Source organism: Chanodichthys erythropterus, chromosome 4 (genome assembly GCF_024489055.1).
Source record: "Chanodichthys erythropterus isolate Z2021 chromosome 4, ASM2448905v1, whole genome shotgun sequence".
Taxonomy (NCBI): domain Eukaryota; kingdom Metazoa; phylum Chordata; class Actinopteri; order Cypriniformes; family Xenocyprididae; genus Chanodichthys; species Chanodichthys erythropterus.
This window is the reverse complement of record NC_090224.1, coordinates 20,210,530-20,231,691: the sequence shown is the minus strand read 5'-3', so window position 1 is coordinate 20,231,691 and position 21,162 is coordinate 20,210,530. Positions and strand designations below refer to the sequence as shown.

Genomic DNA, 21,162 nt, shown 5'->3' with positions numbered 1-21,162 from the left:
CTACAATGTGAATTTTAAGTCTCAGTGATTGTTTTTGTGCAGGCGAAGCCCTGGACTACCTGCTGAAAAACATGTTCACAGAGACCGCCGGTGCTCGTAAGGGATTCCCCAGAGTAGCTGTAGTTATCACGGATGGGAAATCTCAGGACCCTGTTGAGGGTTACGCCAAGAGGTTGAAGAATGCTGGAGTTGAAATCTTCACTTTGGGTATGTGGTCATTCATCACTGCTGTCTTTCACGGTCTGGATTTCTTCTTCATTCGCACAGAACTGGACAGCTTTCAAGAAATCTATCCACACAGAAGAAATCCTTGAAAGGAATTTTGTGAAATAATACTATTATTTATCATTTTTATTCAGGAATCAAAGAAGCAGATGAGGAAGAGTTGAAACAAATGTCTTCAACGCCCTACAGAACACACGTGTACACGGTGCCAAACTTCGACATGATCAAAGCTGTGGAGAAATCACTCATCACGCAGGTGTGCAACAGTGTGGATGACCAGCTCAGCTCGCTGGCTAGCGGCGAGGAAGGTAAACAAACAATAACAACTGTAAATCTGCTTTAGCAGGTTTATTAAACAGAACCCCATGCATTAAACACCCCATTTTTCTTCTTTTTGTTTATTTGCAGTCGTTGAACCAGCGTCAAACTTGCAAGTAACTGAGGTTGCGTCCAAGTCAATGCGGGTGACGTGGGATGCATCTATAGGGGAAGTGACTGGATACAAGGTGCAGATGGTTCCCATGTTGGCTGGCAGCAAACGTCAGGAGCTGTACGTTGGGCCGACTCAGACCTCTGTGAATGTGAGAGACTTGTCCCCTGATACTGAGTATGAAATCAGCCTGTTTGCACTCAAAGGTCTGACGCCTAGCGAGGCAGTTATGGCAATGGAGAAAACCCAGCCTTTAAAAGTATCCTTAGGTGAGGAAAGGTCCACACTCTTTAAATATCCACTGTAATCCATTGATTAAATAGTTGTTTGACCCGCAAGCTCTTTTTCTTCTAGAATGTTCTCTTGGTGTGGATGTACAAGCCGACGTCGTTCTCCTGGTCGACGGTTCCTACAGTATCGGTCTTGCGAACTTCGCTAAAGTTCGAGCTTTTTTGGAAGTCCTGGTCAACACCTTTGACATTGGTGCGGAGAAAGTTCAAATCAGCTTGGTCCAGTACAGCAGAGACCCACACACTGAGTTCTACCTGAACACCCACCACGATCTAAGTGCAGTGGTCAAAGCCGTGAGAACGTTCCCCTACCGCGGTGGCTCCACGAACACCGGCAAAGCTATGACGTATGTGAGAGAGAGGATTTTTGTTCCTACCAGAGGCGCTCGTGCAAATGTACCTCGTGTTACGATTCTGATCACTGATGGGAAGTCCTCGGATGCTTTCAAAGACCCGGCGGCTAAGCTTAGGAACTCGGATGTAGAGATTTTCGCAGTGGGCGTGAAAGATGCTGTCCGCTCTGAGCTGGAGGCGATTGCTAATTCTCCAGTGGAGACCCACGTGTACACTGTAGAGGACTTTGATGCTTTCCAGAGGATTTCTGACGAGCTAACCCAGTCCATCTGTCTGAGAATTGAGCAAGAGCTTCTGAACATCAAGAGGAGAAGTGAGTATTGTTCGATTTTACCACTAACTGCTGTTAAATTTGTTGGGCTATGGGTCTGGACGTTCATAGAACCATATGTTTCTCAAAACTCTGGTTTTGTACCAATTTGTACAAAAGTTTAAAAGGTTAGTTCTGTCATCATTTACTCACCCTTATGTCACCCTTTCTTTCTTTTTTTTTTGTGGATCACAAAAGAAATCATTTAGCAGAATGTCCAAGCAATAAAAATAATAAACAGAAGCTGTCAAGCTCCAAGAATAAACAAACAAACAAACACCAAAAGAATAGTTATTGTGTGCTGTATTTCAAGTCATACAATAGCTGGGTGTCAGAAGCAGACCAACTTAAAATCTATTATGTTTTTAACATTAAACTGGGATGTGAACAAAATTCTCTTGGGAAACCAAAGAAAAAAGTCTCTTATACTTCGACTCTGCTCTCCCTTCTAGGTCTGATTGCACCCAGGTCTCTGACCTTCTCAGAGGTGACCTCCAGGAGTTTCCGAGCTTCTTGGGTAACAGATGCTGTGGATGTGCAGTCCTATCTGGTGCAATACAAGCCTGATGCTGACACAGAAGTGGGCTACATCTCCGTCTCTGTGCCGGGAGACACCACTACGGCTGTCTTACATCACCTTACTCCAGTCACAAAGTATGAGGTCAAGGTTTACGCCCAGTACGAGAAGGGAGAAAGCTTTCCTTTATCAGACTTTGAGACCACACTAGAAGGTTAGTATATTTAAATGCTTAGCTAAATACTATTGACATTTCTTTTGAAACTTTTAAAGGATTGTTGTTTTTTTGTGTAACACAAAGGTTTTTTAAAGAATATCCTGGCCATTGTACCTGATGAATTTTAGGGTAAACTGTTCCTTTAAGAGTCGCAACAGTGACCCTTTTGTGACCTACTGTATATGTTCCAATTTATGCAGAACAAGGATCTGTGAACAACCTGAGGGTGTCCGAGGAGACCACAAGTAGTTTCCGTGTCTCATGGGGGGAGGCTCCTGGTCCAGTAGTGCGGTATAGACTCACATACGGGCCTCATGGTCCATCCCGAGGGGATAAAGCGTTTCTACCAACTGCAACAATTGGCCCTGAGACCACTATCGTTCTGCAGCATCTTAACCCAATTACGACATACCGTGTCTCTGTGGCAGCCGAATACCCATCAGGTGTTGGACCTCAGATGCAGATTGATGGAACAACCAAAGAAGGTGATTGGAACAATTTAAAGACTTCCCCTCCTAATTACTATGTTCAGCCAATGAGATTGATCCTTTGAAGGCATGATACCATATTCATCTGGTCATTGAAAGTTGTTCATTGATTATTAGTCAAAATCAACTGTGCTTTTATTTAAGACGTGTGCCCACTCATTCTAGCATTTTCATTGGTTGTTTCCCAGGCATTTATAGACTAACAAATCGCTTGAGGGTGTGAATTTCTGGTATTTCAGAAAACTGGTGTAAAGTTTTACAGAGATTGCTTGAGCAGCCAAATACCTTAAGTGAATGGAAAATCAAAGTTGATTTTGACAAAAACTCTATGAGACGTTTCCCAGAATTTCTTTAGTTGAGTTGGCGAAAAATTTCTGTTTGGTTAGGCAAAACCTCTCGGTTCTTTATCAAAGCTGAGAGTAGTTAGTGTCCAAGCATGAGCCAGCTGTGTCTTAACGGCTGCCTACAGCGATGCAGCTGCAGTCTGTCCACAGTTATTATCTGCAGAGGACAAATCCCAGGTCATGACTTTCAACTCCTGTGTTAAACTATAGTTTAATCTCTGCATTGTCTCTGTTCCAGTCAACAGATTAGTTTTTTTTTTCTGCTTGCTAAAGACGTGATTCCTCAAAACTTGTTGGGCAGAGGTGTGCTGTTACTAAGTGATTTTTTTCACCTGGTGGAATGTAAATCAATTGCAAACAACAATTAAGGTTACTTTGATTCTAACTGCTTTCTCTTCTTACATCTGACAGAACGTGGCTCGCCGAGAGACCTGCGTGTTTTTCAAGAGACGGTGTCATCCATGCAGCTGTCCTGGGCCTCGGCGCCAGGAAGAGTCCTTCAGTACCGCGTGTTCTACCAGCCCACAGAAGGTGATGAGATGAAGGAAGTGACGGTTAAGGGGGACACCACAGCGACCCTGCTGAAGAATCTCCAGCCTGGCACAGAGTACCAGCTGGCTGTGAGGGCACGCTACTCCTCAGGATTAGGAGAGCCACTCCAGGGCACTGGAACTACACTGGAAGGTATGGGATTGCACTTAGATAACATTCATCTAAGACATACAGAATCTGTGCAACATTATCTTAAGGACACATTGTCTTAAACCCATGTTGGGGGTTGTGTGATGTAGTGGTTAAAGCTCAGGGCTGGTAATTGGAAGGTTGCTGGTTCAATCCCAACAAAAGGGGAGAGCCAGGATCTTTAAAGGTCAAGCTCATCAAAAAATGAAATACATCATTAAAAACCTGTATATTTTTCTTTCTTTCTTTCTTTCTTGAAACACAGAAGAAAATATATTACAGAAAATTGGGACTACTGAGGTCCAAAAATAATATAAAAAGCAAAGTAAAAGTAGTTATTTTCATTGTCAATCATTAGAAAATTATAGGGTGGGATCAAACCAGCAACTTACCAGCTACTATTACTTTAATCCTACTGTATGCTTCTTTGGATAAAGGAATCTGCTAAATGACATTAGCACTAAGGCTTTTGAGTACCCAAGGATATATCCCAGACATATTCCAATTCTCGCCAAGAAAAAAAAGACACTTAAATGTGATATTGTTATACTGATTTGTGTCAATGCAAAAGGCCCCCATTGAACTCCCCGTGAGTGCATTGCAGCACAAAATTTGAGATTATTTTTGCTTTTTTTTATCAGTTGAGAAAGGACAGCCTTGGAAGAACTGGGGGCATTTTTAACATCCTCAGCTCCTGTCAGAAAGGATTAACAAATAGGCTGAACAGAGTCAAGCGATTATAATACTCTTTCTTTCCTTCATCCCAGATAAACAGCTCACAGGCCTTCTGGGGTTTCAGAAGACCAAATCTTAAGCTACAGTATCCTCTAATGAAATTACCAGAAGCAAGGATTGCCCAAGATCTTAAATCACAGAATTCCGGTAATCTTATGTCACTGAACCTGCAGTGTTAGATTTGAAGGCCAAAGATTAGAGTCCAGAAAGAATAAGCTTTGAGTGATAGAAAACCACCCAAAAATGAAAATTCTGTCATCATGGAGCATAAACGAAGTACTCTGAGATGTCAAGAGTACTTTTTTCCATGCACTGGAAACATATTGTGACCAAAAAATGATTAAAGTACCATAAAGGTTTTTTAAATGACTCATGCTCTATATTTTTCTAAAGCCATATTATATCTGCTATAAGCTTCATCTGTTTCAGTCATGTGGACCTGGTATAGATCAAATAAAATGATAAAAAATGGTGTCATATACCGCTATTACTTTGCTTAGCTGATGGTCATAAATATGGTGCATGAGGGAAAAAAATAAAGAAAAAAATGTCTTGTGACTGAAAAAGATGAGCTTCTGAAGACATGGAATATATTACACAAGTGGTTACACAAGATATATGAGTTTGGAAGAACAAGAAGTAAATGATGTCAGAATTTTTGGGTGAATGTTTTTAAAGTGACATTGAGGGTGTGTATTGAGGGTTTGCATTTGGTAGGCTAGAGATTTGGCCTGGTGCATCATGGTGCATTGTGGAATGGGGCTAGTTCAGGGTTAAATCATGAGATGTGGACCATGGAGTGGTTCGTCTAGCATGCAGAAGGCCCTGTGCCCGGTTGCATAAAGCACCTTAAGTTTTTCCCTTAAGTATGACACTTAAGGCGTGATTTCCCCTTAACTAAGGGAATGACTTAAGGGTGTTGCATATAATCTCTTAAACTGTTCTCTTAGGTAAGGGAAACCGTTAAGTGTTTAACGACAGCATCCCAGGTTTTGCCGTTAAAAAATTCTACTGTTGCCATGGACACGTTATTTGTTAATACGTATCGTGGTAAGTTTTCACAGAAAACAACATAATATGGATAAGGAAAACAAAAAAGAAAACCAAATATGAAAGAGACAAGAAACTCAAATTGATTGTTTACTCAAAATTGAGATTTCTGCCGTCATTCACTCACCCTGACACCCTCATGTCGTTCCAAACCCATAAGACTTTCATTCATCTTTGGATAACAAATAAAGATATTTTTAATATTCTCTCATCATTTATGTCCGTTTATTGAAAGACATCCATATGATTACGGCTGTGTCGGAAGCTCAAATGTGCGCGCAAGAACCAATGAGGTTTGTTTTTGCGTGTGATGCACGCACGTTTGCGCTTCCGTTGACCATATAAGATAATAAGATATGTTATATTTCATCAATGTTTATGTGAATAAACCGCTAAAGTACAATTTGTCTATCATATAAAGCGGCCGATCGTGGCACGTTATACGACTTGGATTGAACCTGCTCACTCTGTGTAACACTTAAGGTGAAGTTTTACGAACCTTACGATATACTTAGGGAAATGAAGGTTAAGGGGCTTTATGCAACACTTACGCATTACTTAAGTGAAAAATATATACTTAAGGGAAATTCTTAAGGGTTTATGACGTTTCGCCTAAAGAAACCCTTAAGTAACACTTAACGGTTATTTTCTGCAACACCCTTAAGTTTAAGGGAAACATAAGGGTGATCTTAAGGGAAAATTACACTTAAGGTGCTTTATGCAACCGGGCACTGTTCTCAAAATCTGATCTGTGAGGAGCGTAGCATTATGGCTTGATTGTGGACTGACATTGAACATTGTGAGATGGTGATTTCAGTTCCTCCATCCATCCATTGAGACTTGGTCAGCGGGAGCTGGGCTAGATGAAGTTCTCAATTGCAGAAAATTAAGTAATGCAGGAACTATGCAGCTCCGTCCCACTCTGAAACAAAGGAACAGAGGAGTCACCCAGACATCTCTGTTCCTTCCTTTGTGACCTCAAGAGGATATGCATTAAGGAAGAGCATGAAAGATTTCCGTTCTGTCCCCAATCTGATGCAGGTGTGTATTGACCGTGGGCTCTGGTCCAGTTAATGACCTAGTGTGTTCATTTGTAGAGCAGAGAAGATATACAATTCCAGATGCTACGTACATTTTGAGGTAATTCACACTGTCTTAGCTAATCATTGCCTTGTCGGCATGCAGCAAGTCTTCAACAGGTTCAATTACTGCAAAAAAAGATGATTTTCAGCAAATTACTGAGAAGACCTTGAGACTTTCAGGAAAAGAGGGAAATGCTACATGACGCTATAATAGTTCCCTTATTTCTTACTTAAATTATGTTATTTTTGTTGTAGTTTTTGAGCTACACTAAACTAAAGATTTGTTATATTTTAAAGTCGGCATGTAAAGGGATTTGTAACCCATTGCATTTCTACAGTGTGACATTTCAATTATTTTTGACATCTAATGTTTAAAAAGATTTTTTTTTCTTCATAATAATTGAAGCTGTGCGCAAAGTGATGGTTTTGAATCCGTTAAATCCGTTGCTCTCAAAAAGTGTCTGTCTGTGACATTGCTGGTGAAAACCGTGAAACTAAAATCAGCTGTTTTGTTTCATCATCTCACAGAAGATTGAAAAATTAAACAAAAAAGTTCCCATATGCATATATTCAAAGGAGAATCAAGAGACACGAGTTATCACAATGTAAACTCAAAAGGGCATGCATGTGGAACAAGTTACCTGCTTTGCACTTTCGATCATTTCCAAAAGGATTTATTTGTATTATATTCTCATTAGAGTAGCACGTGGCCAATTGAAGTGAGACTGATTACATAGCAGGATATTATACTGTTACACATGGATATTAATTTAAAATAAAGACTTAATCAGCAGGCCAAAAGGTGTCTTTGTACTTCAGCACATGGGTATCCTCAGAGGAGAATTGTTCTTCCTGTTTGCCATCTGTTAGAAGCGTATAATGCATTCAAGCTGGTCTTGCTGTCCGGCCCATGAACCCGGAGATGTACGTAAAGCACAGATGAAGGGGACAACCGAAAGCTCTTTCAGCACCTGCGCTTTCCCGTTGATTGACATGAGGTTAAACTTCAAAAACACTGCGGAAAATTTACTGCATGTGTATGGCCTGTCTCTTCTTTGGATTTCGGAGAAGCATGGGATGCTGGATTGGCTTTTTGAATGGAATTGCATCTTTAAATGGATATAAAAGATCATTTAAAATTCAAGGCTCTTTTAAAGGCAGAGTCCAATAAAATCCTGCTGTTGGGCTGCAGAGAAACTCATCTGAAAGTCACATGTTGAGGAAAGATGTTAGAAGTCACATTGTTCAACAAGATGCACTGTTTCCAATTTGTGAAAATTGTGGAGACTTATCATCGTGTCAGGCAAGGATGAGACAGAACAGGAGGGGGTGAAAAGACAAGGATAGAAGGATGAAGAATGACTAGGGATTTGAGAAGGTATCAGACATCTGAGGAGAGCACTTTATGGTGGTTTTGTGGGGATTTGCCATGTTTTGGAAAAAAAATAAGTTGGCAAGTGTTCACATGTCTGCTTCTTCTCCATAGTCTCTCAGTATCTTGCAGTGATTTAAAACAGTGTATATTTTTCATGTTTTCCTCCAAAACCAAAAACAATGAAAGTGTTACTTGAAATAAAATAAATTTTAACTGAAATTATTATATATAACTGAAATAATAAAAAAAAACCAGTAATTAATACAAATGAATAAATAACAATGCATAAAAAGAGATTCAAAATATTCAACAGACCTTTGTTCTGAAACAAGCTTTATCTTCAGTCCATCTTTACACCGCTGAGAATGCCTGGAGATCATGCTGTATATCTGATGGTACATCAATCTTCCTGAGACAGTCATTCAATCATTTAAGTAAAAGAATTTCATTACATGTATGTAAAATATTTGAAGGAGGTCACTTAGAAGAGACTGTCCTAAGATCCTTAAGTGAAGTTTCCATGAAGTTTAGCTACAATGACAAAATGCTTTTTTGTGTGGTGCTTCTGTGTGGTTGGTTTTGCAAGGTGTTTGTGAGTGTCTGTGTGAGTGTGTGTTGACTTTAGACTTTATTTACTTTAGACAGCTGTTAAGTTTAGCTTCATCTGAATGAATTAGTGCTCATTGCAGTCATGACACACCTGCACCAGTGACACCAGAGACATCATGAGAAATGGCCTGTCTGCTTCTGGAAATATGTCACAGATTATGGCCCAGGGTGATTCTGCTAAAATACAGCTTGGAATTAAATCTTGTTCGCTTAATGTAAATCTTTTTTCCTGTGAGCAAGTAGTCATTTTATCCAAAACAACTGTACAATTATTACAGTGATAATCCACCATTTCTTGCACAGCAAACTTCCACTTTGGTCGTGAGCTTTATCCACTACACCACAGCACCCACTTTCTAATGTTTCTCAGAATTTTTGTATATTAAAGTCAGTTTTTTGTTTTGCCTGCAGCATTGGGCTCACCGAGAGACTTGATAACCAGTGATGTGACCGACACCAGCTTCATGGCGTCATGGACGGCTGCTCCAGGAAGGGTGAGGCAGTATCGTGTTCGTTGGAAGTCTCTGTACTCCGAGGAGTCTGGGGAGAAGCTGGTGCCTGGGGATGTGACCAGCACACTGTTGGAGAACCTCACCCCTGAAACACGCTACCAGGTGTCTGTGTTCGCGTCGTATGATGGCGGGGAAGGAGAACCACTTGCGGGAGAAGAGACCACTGATGGTTCGTTTTAATTGTTATTTCAATTATTGTAGTAATCCCATATTCTCTAAATCAGGGTTTCTGGAGGAAACTGCAGGAGTGTGTGGTTTGCTGAAAGCTATTAATTATTAATTAAATCATAAAGTAAAATTGCAATAAATAAATAGGGCTGCACAATTGATCTAAATAAAATAAAATTTAATTTGCGATTTACAAAATGCTGCACTTTGAATGCACTGTATGTTTCAGAGTAAAGCTTGACAAGCATCATCAAGTTTTTAGCATTTTACCAGATTTGTAACAAGAAAACATTTATGACTTGTTGATGAAACAGACTTAAATGTTTACCAGAAGTTTTCCATTGTTTATTATTTAAAAATGAAGAATTTAAGATATATTAGTCTTGTAACTTGTAGTGTAAAATAAAATTATTATTATTATTATCAAATATTTATTTATTTATGTTTTGCTTATGTAATGGATTTCTGTCTTTTTTATAATTAGAGTTAATAATAATAATAATAGCTCTAATTATAAATTGTCTCAGGGAGTCTCAAGGTTGTTTAATGGTATCATAGTTACTTAAAAATGTTTGTAAAAAACTGTTTTTGGAAGATTTAATAGTGTTAATTGAACCCAGTTAAACAATTTGGGATGACTGACTCACTGAAGGAAGCTGGAAGTTAGGTTTGGCTGGGTTAGAATAGGGTTGTGATTATCTTTAAATCTAGCAAACATCTTCTAGGAAAGAAAGATGGTTCTTAAGGCAATACCTGACCTGACAGGACATGCACGCCTGTGCCTCGGGCTCTGCCATTTAAAGTGCATCAATCGACAACCTTTTACTGCAGTCTGAGGTACATAGTTTGATTGAAGGAATGGAATGGAAAAGGAAAGAAATCTTTGAATCTTAGCTAGTCGAAAAATTATTGAAAGTTAGCGTGACTTCTTCAAGTTGTGGTTTTGCGTTTGGCACCAAATCTTGGCGAGTACAGTGAGTTTTGAATTTCTGTGCAGTAGTCACTTGCCTCCGGGTGGAAAAAGTGAGCTGATCGCAGCCTGGGTGTAGTGAACATCGCCACTGCGGGAAAGAGCAGATTTAAAGGGTTGCATGTGTGCAGGGCAGCTCATAATACGAGCCGTATGTCGACTGGGATGCTGGCTGAAGCGTGGATGCGTTTTCTCTACCCTACTCAAATCGTACAAATCGTGGAAACTTAACACCAGTGTGGGGATTAAAAAAATACTGGAAAACTTTTGCTTCCTTCTGCCTCACTTGTGGTTTCACGTTCACCTCTAACCATCTCTGCTTGTCTGTTTTCATTTCATATGTCAGTTTTTGATTTTTTCAGGTCATTGAGGAAAGTCTAGTAGAATTTCAGTCAAATGTTCTTGTCTGTTTTGTAGCATCTGCATCTGGCAAGGCTTTAGTGGTGTTTGATGAAACTGAACGAACCATGCGTGTGACATGGAAAGCCGCTCCGGGTCCTGTGGTCAGCTACAGGCTCACGTACGTCCCTCAGGCCGGCGGTAAAGAGATGACGATGAAGATCCCAGCCAACGTCACCACCACCATGCTGAGAAAACTGCAGCCCCTGACCACCTACCTCATCACCGTGCATCCCATTTACAAACGAGGAGAAGGAAAAGCAAGGCAAGGAGTAGGAACCACACGTACGTTGGCCAATAATTCAAAGCCCATGAGTCACAGATCTGTACAGACACAGGCATACATCACCACTTACACTGGAAAAAATTATGTTCTTCCTCAGTACAGTACAGTTTTCCAGTATAATTATCTAAAGATTCTTAAATCAAGATACATTTACTTGAGACACAAAATGACTGAAGCTTAGAAAAAAATGTCTGCCAATCAGATCAGGGAAAACAAGATTTTTTTTTCTTGTTTTAAGTAAAAGTTCACTTCATTTTGATATATATATATATATATTTTTTTTACATTTATTTATCGAGCACATTTAAAAACAATGTAGATTGTTCCAAAGTGCTGTACAAAATACAAAACAGATCTACACAAGAATAATTTGCAGGTTTCCAAACGCTAAAGAATAAATACAAGACTTTATATCATTTTGTTTCTCATGTAATTGTATGTTGATTTAAGAAAGTTTACATATTTGTACTAGAAAACAAGACAAAAACACTGAGGAAGAACTTTTTTTCTTGCAGTGTAGGGTTACGGATTGGAACAAAGCCCTAAACTTGTTAGTGTTAATCTTCACACATTACTCATTCCATATAATTTTTGCAGCATTAATGATTCTTCAAATTGTTCTGAATTGTGATCAAACAAGATTTTTACTTCATGAATGAAAAAGCAGATAAAACAAAAAACAAATCAAAAAAAAAAAAAAAAAAAAAAAAAAAAACCCCACAAAGACTTACATTGAAAGAGGGACCATATCAAGAGACCAGAATATCCCAACATTCAGACTTTTGGCTTTGTCCAGTAAGCAATCACCCTAACAATGCATAGCAATTTGTTAAAAAACAACACTCTTAACACCTTAGCAACTGCATAGCAATTTCTTGACAACCACCCAGCAATGTTCCCTCTAATTTTTTTTCTCGCTGAGCAAAACTTTTCTCTGTTGAGCGCACATTTTGGCCACCTGAGCAAAAACATACTTTATATCAGACCTGTACAATGAACGTAAACACAAAAAAATGGTTTTATCATGAAACTGTAACATTTAACTTTAATGTGTCATTTCTATTTTATTTGACCCTTGATGTAACTTAGTGATTTATTAAATAATATGTTTAAAAAAGCAGTTCAGTCTCTAAATTAAGCACATTTTAGGTTACTTGAGATTTTTCACATTGCTGTATTAACTGTACGAGTCTTTACCGAGAAATTCTACTAAAAAATAATTTCTGTCCTCCTGCAGGACAGTTCAATTCTTTATAATAATATAATATGAGCAGTTACAATGATGGTTTGGAACAACCATGATGTGTTTTTGTACAGTCAATTATTAGCAACAGACAGTGTTAAACCATCAAAATTACATGTTTATTGCTTAATTTCTCAGATTTTATATACCAGGAGGTTAAGATTTTTTGTGGCAAGGAGCCCTAAACAATCCCCTTGTGAGATCAATTTTTTATACACTATAATATAATAAAATATAATATTTAAGTATTTAAACTGATATACAGTATTATATCAGTTTAAATACTTACATTTGTTTTATGATATAGTGAAAACAAACTGAAGCATTTAAACTGATAGCTAAATATTTTTAAGAAAAGTGAACGTTAACTCGTTTATAGTTATCTAAACATCCCTGAAACCCACATCACCACCACACACAATAATCTATTTAAACTGAGGTATCACTGATGTATTTTTGAGTTTGCAAGCTACACCTGTGGTGGGTGAGTGATTGTAAATGTCTCAGTTTTGTTAGCATTCTGTGCCCATCATCCGTTATTTCCAGCACGTTTTATTTCACATTTCTTTTCGTTTCGCGTTGCCTCTCGTATTGAGGTATTTAGTCCGCAAACATTATAGTATTCTTACCGCGACTGATTTGGCTCAGGACCAGCCAGCTCACACCTCACACGCGCTCAATCGTTCTCTTTCTATGAAACCTGTAAACCGCATTCACCGGTTCCAACTCTATAGCGACAATAACTCTATAGCGGTTGTCCAGAGCACTGCAATTATTTCTCATTTAAACCACTACAGTCATTTTCATGTCTGTTCTCTGCGCGGCAATTATTTCTTCTGCGTGGCCGCGGCTTCAGAGGTGCGCTGCCGCGCACATGCGCAGCTTAGAGGGAACATTGCCACCCAGAGCATCTTAGCATCACATACTATTCACATACTACTTACTTAGAAAATATAAAAATGTAGTTGCATATAATTCAGAATGTTTGCAAAGAAAATTATGCCCATAGTGTTTTTGCAGTATTTTGTAGCTGGATTGTGTTAGCATCTGCTGATATCGCCGCCTTCTCTTCATCCTGCAGTGTCACCATATAAAGCCCCAAGAAACCTACAGACCTCTGAACCCACCAAAACCAGTTTCCGTGTGTCCTGGGACCATGCTCCCGGTGATGTACGAGGGTACAAAGTCACCTTCCATCCCAGCGGAAATGATATTGATCTAGGAGAACTTCTTGTTGGACCATACGACAACACGGTTGTTCTAGAGGAACTCAGGTAATGTTTAGCATCGACTTTAGATGCTTTTCTCTACGTAATGATGCTAAACATACTTCTTGTTTTAAGATGGCACACATGGTTTCAGTCTTGTTCTCCTTTCACAGAGCTGGAACTAAATACTCTGTGGCTGTTTTTGGCATGTTTGATGGAGGTGAAAGTATGCCACTGGCCGGGGAGGAGAAGACCACTCTTTCTGATGCACCTAGCAATGAAACACCCGTTGACATATCCGGTATAATCTCAGCACATCATTCTAAGATGTCATCTGTATAGTACGTTCTTAGCATGCACTTTCTGTTGAAGTGCTAATGTGAGGTATCAAGAACTACAAAGAACCCCTGGAAGAAGGATTGCAATTCAGCGTCATATGAATCAAGACGAGCCATTAAAGCAGAATTGCGCCAATGAGTCTAGATTAATTAGTACAACACAAATATTATAAATAATATAAACAATGTTGTTAATAAATAAGATGATAAATATAAAATGCAAATATGTAACAATTAAAAATATAAATGAGTAATATAAAGAATAATAAAAAAATATTATTATTATTATTATTAATTATATAAAACAAATACGTAACAATAAAAATTGGATATTATAATAATATTATTATTATATTATATTATTATTAATGTATTATTATTATTTTCTAAGAATACAGTATCTCAGAATTCACCTTCACCTTCCCTTTCTAATGTACAAATTATTGATAAACTATTTAAAACAGACTGCCACAATTTAGGTAACTTTGACACAAACCTGGGTTAAAAAATTAACAACAAACAATTCTATTTTCCGTTATGCCACCAAATGTTAACATTCTTGACTTCTAGAGGAGGTGTCTTTCAATGCTAGATTTAAAAGGAATGAATGGGCTTGTTCTGATGAACAAAAGTGTACAAATGGACACTGTTTGCATGGTGAGATCAAGCATTTGGTTTGAAGTTGTGGGCTCAAAGCCTTTGGCAGAACACTTTGCCAGCAACAGTCTTGAGTTTGATTCTGGCAGCTATTGGCAGGCAGTTTAAAGACTTGAGTGTAGTCATAACGTGAAAGACTTTCCAGAGGTTAAGTTGTGCAGCAGCGAGGAGTTAAGCAGCAGATGCAGGGAGGATGATGGGAGTGTGTTGCGGGAGTTTAGTTCTAAAACGACCACAGTGAAGGTCACATGAGGGCACAGTTTTCCACATGTATCACAGCAAACTAGCCCAAACCAGTGGTCTGGTCAAGTAGGATGACTCCAGGTTCTAAAAGTTGATGTGTAATCAAAATTAACCCTGTTTGTGTTCTTTTTACCTGTTACATTATTACATGATTCATCAGATATTTGAACATTCTAAAGGGAAAAAAAAAGTGTTTAGAATATTTAATCAAAATGTTTCTGAAATCACTTTCCTTTTCAGCCAACCTCATCTAGGTCATACAGAATATTAGGTGGTGTTATAATAGCCTAATATCTGTTTAGGCTTTGTTTTAGGCTACTGATTTTATAAAATTCATGAAATAATTTCATCCCTTCACATAATCAGCCTTCATCACAAACATGTTATAATCAGTACTTTTCATCTTTTTTGGCAAAACAAATTACAGCTTGAAGCCCTCTGTGACGTGTTCGAGGGTTCTCACGTATGTGCGCCTATCTCCCATTTTTAGCACTGTAACACAAGTTCATGGAAAAAATGCTCTGTTTTCAGTTAGGCACTATTTCATTGAGGAGAGGAGAAGGCCACAGAATAGAACACGTTTAGGAAAGTGTTATGTTTCTTTGCTCTTCATCACTGTCTGTCAGCATTATGTCAGACTGAACTAAGAGCGGTATAACAGATCATACCAGCTTTTCATTTTATGTAGTTTAGTTTAGCTCAATTAGAAAACAACAGTACATTTTTTAGATTATTCTGCCATCTGTTTAGCATGTGATGTCTAATAAAACTATATATATTTTTAATTAAAACTCTAAATACAATATAGACCGTCTAATGATTGCCAGTGACCATCCTGGACCAGCTAGAAACCATGTAAAACCAGCTATTTTGATTTTCCAGCAAGAAACCGGTTCCACCTCAATGATTTTTATATATCTTTATTTTATGAGCATGTGTGTGTATATAAATCAATTTCACAAGATATTTTTCACTTGCAGACCATGTGTGATGGTATCCAGTGAGATCACCAGTGCTCTAGCCTCAGTTTTGAGGCTCTTCTCACCCTTAATAGATATCTGGATCTCCACATGTTCTACAGTGGTGGAATGCACAAAAGAGATGAAGTTCATATTTAATGCATCACAAAGGGCTACTTCTTTTCTCTGTAGAACAGAAGCAATGACAATTCCAGGAAAATGGCCTCCAGGGCCGAATGCCAATGGGGATTTGGATACAACGCAAGACTGAAGATTCAAAAGAGAAAAGTAGAAATTGAACGGAAAGAGTCTGTAGCTCCAAGAAATTACAGAGAAATAAAAGTCTTATCTAAAAGTGTGATGTTTTGAAGTTATTGCGATGTAAATGTGCCTTTTTTATTTGCTGTGAGCATGTGTACACACATCTCTTCCCCGTTTCTCATCACTCTCCTGTTGAACTCTGCCTGCCATCGGCGATTATACAATCACATCTAAGCTCCAATTGGCGTTTCTTGCTGTATGACTCTGGTGTGTTTTACTCACAGATGCTCAGTGTAAAACCACAGCCAAGGCTGATATCGTCCTGCTGGTTGATGGATCCTGGAGTATCGGCCGTTTGAACTTCAAAACCATCCGGGCTTTTATTGGTCGCATGGTGGGCGTCTTTGACATCGGCCCTGACAGGGTTCAAATCGGCAAGTCTCCCCTGCCTCTGTTTACTTCATGTTTTTAGATCTGTTGAAGTTATATGCATGCATTTGGACTCCAGATATGGGCTTTATGCTGGACTTCTTATTTTGTTTTTAACAGGAACCTATACACTTTCATTCATAATGGCATGTGCTTCTCTCACAGGTTTGGCTCAGTACAGCGGGGATCCCAAAACCGAGTGGCATTTAAATGCCCACGCCACCCGTAATTCACTGATGGAGGCTGTGGCCAACTTACCCTACAAAGGCGGAAATACTATGACGGGTACAGAGCCATTACATAAGTGCTTTATTTTTTACAGTCTTGAAGATGAACTCTTATTTGTTCATCTAAATTCCTGAAAACAACATTTAAAGGTGTTGTTTGTCATTTATGCACATCTAGTGGCAATTGCAAAACATGATAGTCTGCTTCCCATAATCTCCATAGGGGAATTAATTTTGACAGACCTACTGTGAGAATGGTTGAAGTCGTCAGTCAATTTTTTTAACATATTTTTTTAAAAATGAACTCAAGAGGCACTCTAGCAACTGAAGCTAGAGACTGCAGTCTTTAGCCTTCTTGTTAGAGCACCCGACTCCCATGCCGACGGACCTGGGTTCGAGTGGACGGTTTGAACAGGAGGGGTTACATATGCATAGTTTGCAATAAATGTCAAATATGTTCCCTCTGTATGTACATCAACATCTTTAAATCCAGAGTTTTGTATTTGTCTGTCATTTTTAATTTAAATATGTTATTCACTATGCTTCATGGAATTGAAGCTCCCAGCTGTTGAGTGCACAGTCTTGTACCTTTGCCTTTTTTCCCCTGATTTTCAAAATACATTTTTGCTTGGCTGAGGCAGAATGTTGACATTTCGCAATGTGCAGACAAACAATGTAACTGACTGTGTACACCTATAAATGGCTGGCTTATAGTTAAACTGTAAGAGTTATATTGTAATGCCAAAATGACACACTTCACCTTTAAATCAGTTTCAGAAGTGTTTTGCACAAAGAATATACAGGTGCTGGTCATATAATTAGAATATCATCAAAAAGTTGATTTATTTCACTAATTCCATTCAAAATGTGAAACTTGTATATTATATTCATTCATTACACACAGACTGATATATTTCAAATGTTTATTTCTTTTAATTTTGATTATTATAACTGACAACTAAGGAAAATCCCAAATTCAGTATCTCAGAAAATTAGAATATTGTGAAAAAGTTCAATATTGAAGACACCTGGTGCCACACTCTAATCAGCTAATTAACTCAAAACACCTGCAAAGGCCTTTAAATGGTCTCTCAGTCTAGTTCTGTAGGCTACACAATCATGGGGAAGACTGCTGACTTGACAGTTGTCCAAAAGACGACCACTGACACCTTGCACAAGGAGGGCAAGACACAAAAGGTCATTGCAAAAGATGCTGGCTGTTCACAGAGCTCTGTGTCCAAGCACATTAATAGAGAGGGGAAGAGAAGGAACAGATGTGGTAGAAAAAAAGTGTACAAGCAATAGGGATAACTGCACCCTGAAGAGGATTGTGAAACAAAACCCATTCAAAAATGTGGGGGAGATTCACAAAGAGTGGACTGCAGCTGGAGTCAGTGCTTCAAGAACCACTACGCACAGACGTATGCAAGACATGGGTTTCAGCTGTCGCATTCCTTGTGTCAAGCCACTCTTGAACAACAGACAGCGTCAGAAGCAGCTAAAGACAAAAAGGACTGGACTGCTGCTGAGTGGTCCAAAGTTATGTTCTCTGATGAAAGGAAATTTTGCATTTCTTTTGGAAATCAGGGTCCTAGAGTCTGGAGGAAGAGAGGAGAGGCACAAAATCCATGTTGTTTGAGGTCCAGTGTAAAGTTTCCACAGTCAGTGATGGTTTGGGGTGCCATGTCATCTGCTGGTGTTGGTCCACTGTATTTTCTGAGCTCCAAGGTCAACGCAGCCGTATACCAGGACGTTTTAGAGCACTTTGTGCTTCCTGCTGCTGACCAACTTTATGGAGATGCAGATTTCATTTTCCAACAGGACTTGGCACCTGCACACAGTGCCAAAGCTACCAGTACCTGGTTTAAGGACCATGGTATCCCTGTTCTTAATTGGCCAGCAAACTCGCCTGACCTTAACCCTATCGAAAATCTATGGGGTATTGTGAAGAGGAAGATGCGATATGCCAGACCCAACAATGCATAAGAGCTGAAGGCCACTATCAGAGCAACCTGGGCTCTCATAACACCTGAGCAGTGCCACAGACTGATCGACTCCATGCCACGCCGCACTGCTGCAGTAATTCAGGCAAAAGGAGCCCCAACTAAGTATTGGGTGCTTTACATGCTCATACTTTTCATGTTCATATTTTTCAGTTGGCCAAGATTTCTAAAAATCCTTTCTTTGTATTAGTCTTAAGTAATATTTTAATTTTCTGAGATACTGAATTTGGGATTTTCCTTAGTTGTCAGTTATAATCATCAAAATTAAAACATTTGAAATATATCAGTCTGTGTGTAATGAATGAATATAATATACAAGTTTCACTTTTTGAATGGAATTAGTGAAATAAATCAACTTTTTGATGATATTCTAATTATATGACCAGCACCTGTATAAGAAATGCATGAATCCACAAAAGACATTTCTCATAGAGAAATGCAAAAGAACTAATAAAATATAGTGACTGTAGATGTCATCATACGAAACCAACATGTAACTTAATGTGTTTCCAAAGGTATGGCCTTGAACTACATCCTCCAGAACAACTTCAAACCAAACGTGGGTATGAGACCCGATTCTCGTAAGATTGGTGTCCTTGTTACTGACGGCAAATCTCAGGACGAGATTGTAGTGAATTCTCAGAAACTGCGTGACTCTGGCATTGAGCTCTATGCCATCGGTAAGTTCTCTTCTTGACATTGTTGATATACTGTCTATTCAGTCACAATTGAATAAATAGTTTGCATGCCAGTAAGAGATACTCAACCCAGAGCTCTCCTGTGTCCAAACATCTCACAACTTTTTATTTGGCAAGACTACAGCTTGATCTACGTCTCTTTGACCCAGCTAAAGTAATTGAGATCTTTTAATAATGATTCAATAATAATCAATCTCCTCTTGGCTCCTAGGTGTGAAGAATGCAGATGAAAATGAGCTGCGGTCCATTGCCTCCGACCCTGATGAAATTCACATGTACAATGTCAATGACTTCTCCTTCCTGTTGGACATTGTGGACGACCTCACTGTCAACCTCTGTAATAGTGTTAAAGGCCCAGGTATAGTCACGGAATTGACTAGTGTATGTTTTGACTGAAAACAGTCTGTGAATCTAAATGAATCTGTTCTGCAAACTAGAAACAAAAAACCAAGAACTCCCAAAGCTTCCAAAGTTTGGCTCAGCTAAACTGCTTGAACTCATGCCATCCATTTTTGATTTGCGCTCTTGTTTTCCCAGACGGCTCTTTGTTTTTTTTGTTTTTTTTTTACTAATAATCTTGCCGAAAAGACTGTGAGGGAAAAGTGTAGGTTGCACTCTGATCCTCCTTGGGGGATAGCAGTGATTTACAGAACCATGAAACTTGTGATATATAACCCATTTAACCTTTTGCAAGAAGCTAATAGGCCTGAGGAAGATTTACAGTCTAAGTGTAAACCTGTTTGAGAGCTGTTTGACACCACCGCTTACATTTTTCCATTGCTTTCCATGAACCAGACAGCGGCCCAGGGACACCCACTGACCTGGTGACTTCTGAGGTCACACATTACTCCTTCCGTGCTACCTGGATCCCACCTGACGAGCCAGTGGAGAAGTTTCGTATCGAGTACGTCCCTGCCGCTGGTGGAGACACTGAAATGGTGAGCACTAAAAACACATATATCCAGCTTTTGTTCAAATGGACAAATGCATGCATGGTAGATACTTCACAAACTTTAAACTTTCATTTATTAGCCTGCGTTCTCTTGCATCTTCTGCAAAAACTTTATAATGTAGCTCTGTTCCAAAACCTTGTGAGCTGCCTTTTTGATCCTGCTGCCTACGTAGGGAGCTGCATTATAATGCAACCTCCTAACCATCAATGAGCTTCAACAACCTCTTATTTGATACACTAAATAGGCAGCAACACTCACGGTTGATTCTGGTAGAGTTTGACATTATCTTGTTGCTAAGTTAATGTCACAATCCTATAACACAAATATTTAAATACATTTTCAAAATTTGATTTAGGTTTAAACTATAGTTTTCAGTATTGAAAAAAAATATTAAGGTATCTGCATTTCAATCAGTTCTATTCTAAGCTTGTTATTCTAAGTATTTTAGAAGCTAGTGTAATTCTAATTTTATTTTTTTACTGTAATCTTTTGCATTGGGAGTATATCTATGATTCTGTCTAGGTAGACAGTTCTCTAACTTTTGGAACAGAATTTAAATGTGCCTATCGCTTATTTATTATTGTGCCCTTTGCATGGTTGCTATAAAAGTCAAGTTTGATGAAGTGTAACATTTGACATTTAATTTCTATATCTCTACATACCTTTACATCTCTACATAACTTTAATGACTTCAGTAAAACAGGACAGCTTTCATATTACATTCATTCAAAGCTATGCATCATGTCATATTTTATTTTACCGTATAGCCTACGCTGTGTACATTTGGGATGATCTATATGGCTTAAAAGTATCATGTATCAGCATGGGCTGAACTAGATCCCATAAATCTCCCAACATGCCCTGCGTGTCCGCGTGCTGAATTCTGACCTCTAAGAACCTA

The 21,162-nt window shown here is 38.7% G+C and overlaps 1 protein-coding gene across 7 annotated transcripts in view; it reads left to right on the top strand.

Annotated features, from left to right (window-relative positions):
- The window catches only part of col12a1b (collagen, type XII, alpha 1b), a 74,446-nt gene that overhangs the window by 6,984 nt on the left and 46,300 nt on the right, over positions 1 to 21,162 (top strand). For 6 of the 7 annotated variants that reach the window (XM_067384438.1, XM_067384440.1, XM_067384437.1 and 3 more), the window contains 16 exons: positions 43 to 207; positions 360 to 533; positions 634 to 924; positions 1,010 to 1,612; positions 2,062 to 2,340; positions 2,544 to 2,828; positions 3,587 to 3,859; positions 9,119 to 9,388; positions 10,775 to 11,041; positions 13,367 to 13,559; positions 13,667 to 13,794; positions 16,236 to 16,385; positions 16,546 to 16,665; positions 19,126 to 19,290; positions 19,520 to 19,666; positions 20,104 to 20,246. In XM_067384438.1, the coding sequence (XP_067240539.1) occupies positions 43 to 207; positions 360 to 533; positions 634 to 924; positions 1,010 to 1,612; positions 2,062 to 2,340; positions 2,544 to 2,828; positions 3,587 to 3,859; positions 9,119 to 9,388; positions 10,775 to 11,041; positions 13,367 to 13,559; positions 13,667 to 13,794; positions 16,236 to 16,385; positions 16,546 to 16,665; positions 19,126 to 19,290; positions 19,520 to 19,666; positions 20,104 to 20,246 (3,653 nt within the window). The remainder of the gene's footprint in view (positions 1 to 42; positions 208 to 359; positions 534 to 633; positions 925 to 1,009; positions 1,613 to 2,061; positions 2,341 to 2,543; positions 2,829 to 3,586; positions 3,860 to 9,118; positions 9,389 to 10,774; positions 11,042 to 13,366; positions 13,560 to 13,666; positions 13,795 to 16,235; positions 16,386 to 16,545; positions 16,666 to 19,125; positions 19,291 to 19,519; positions 19,667 to 20,103; positions 20,247 to 21,162) is intronic. The other variant, XM_067384439.1, reaches the window with a different exon arrangement.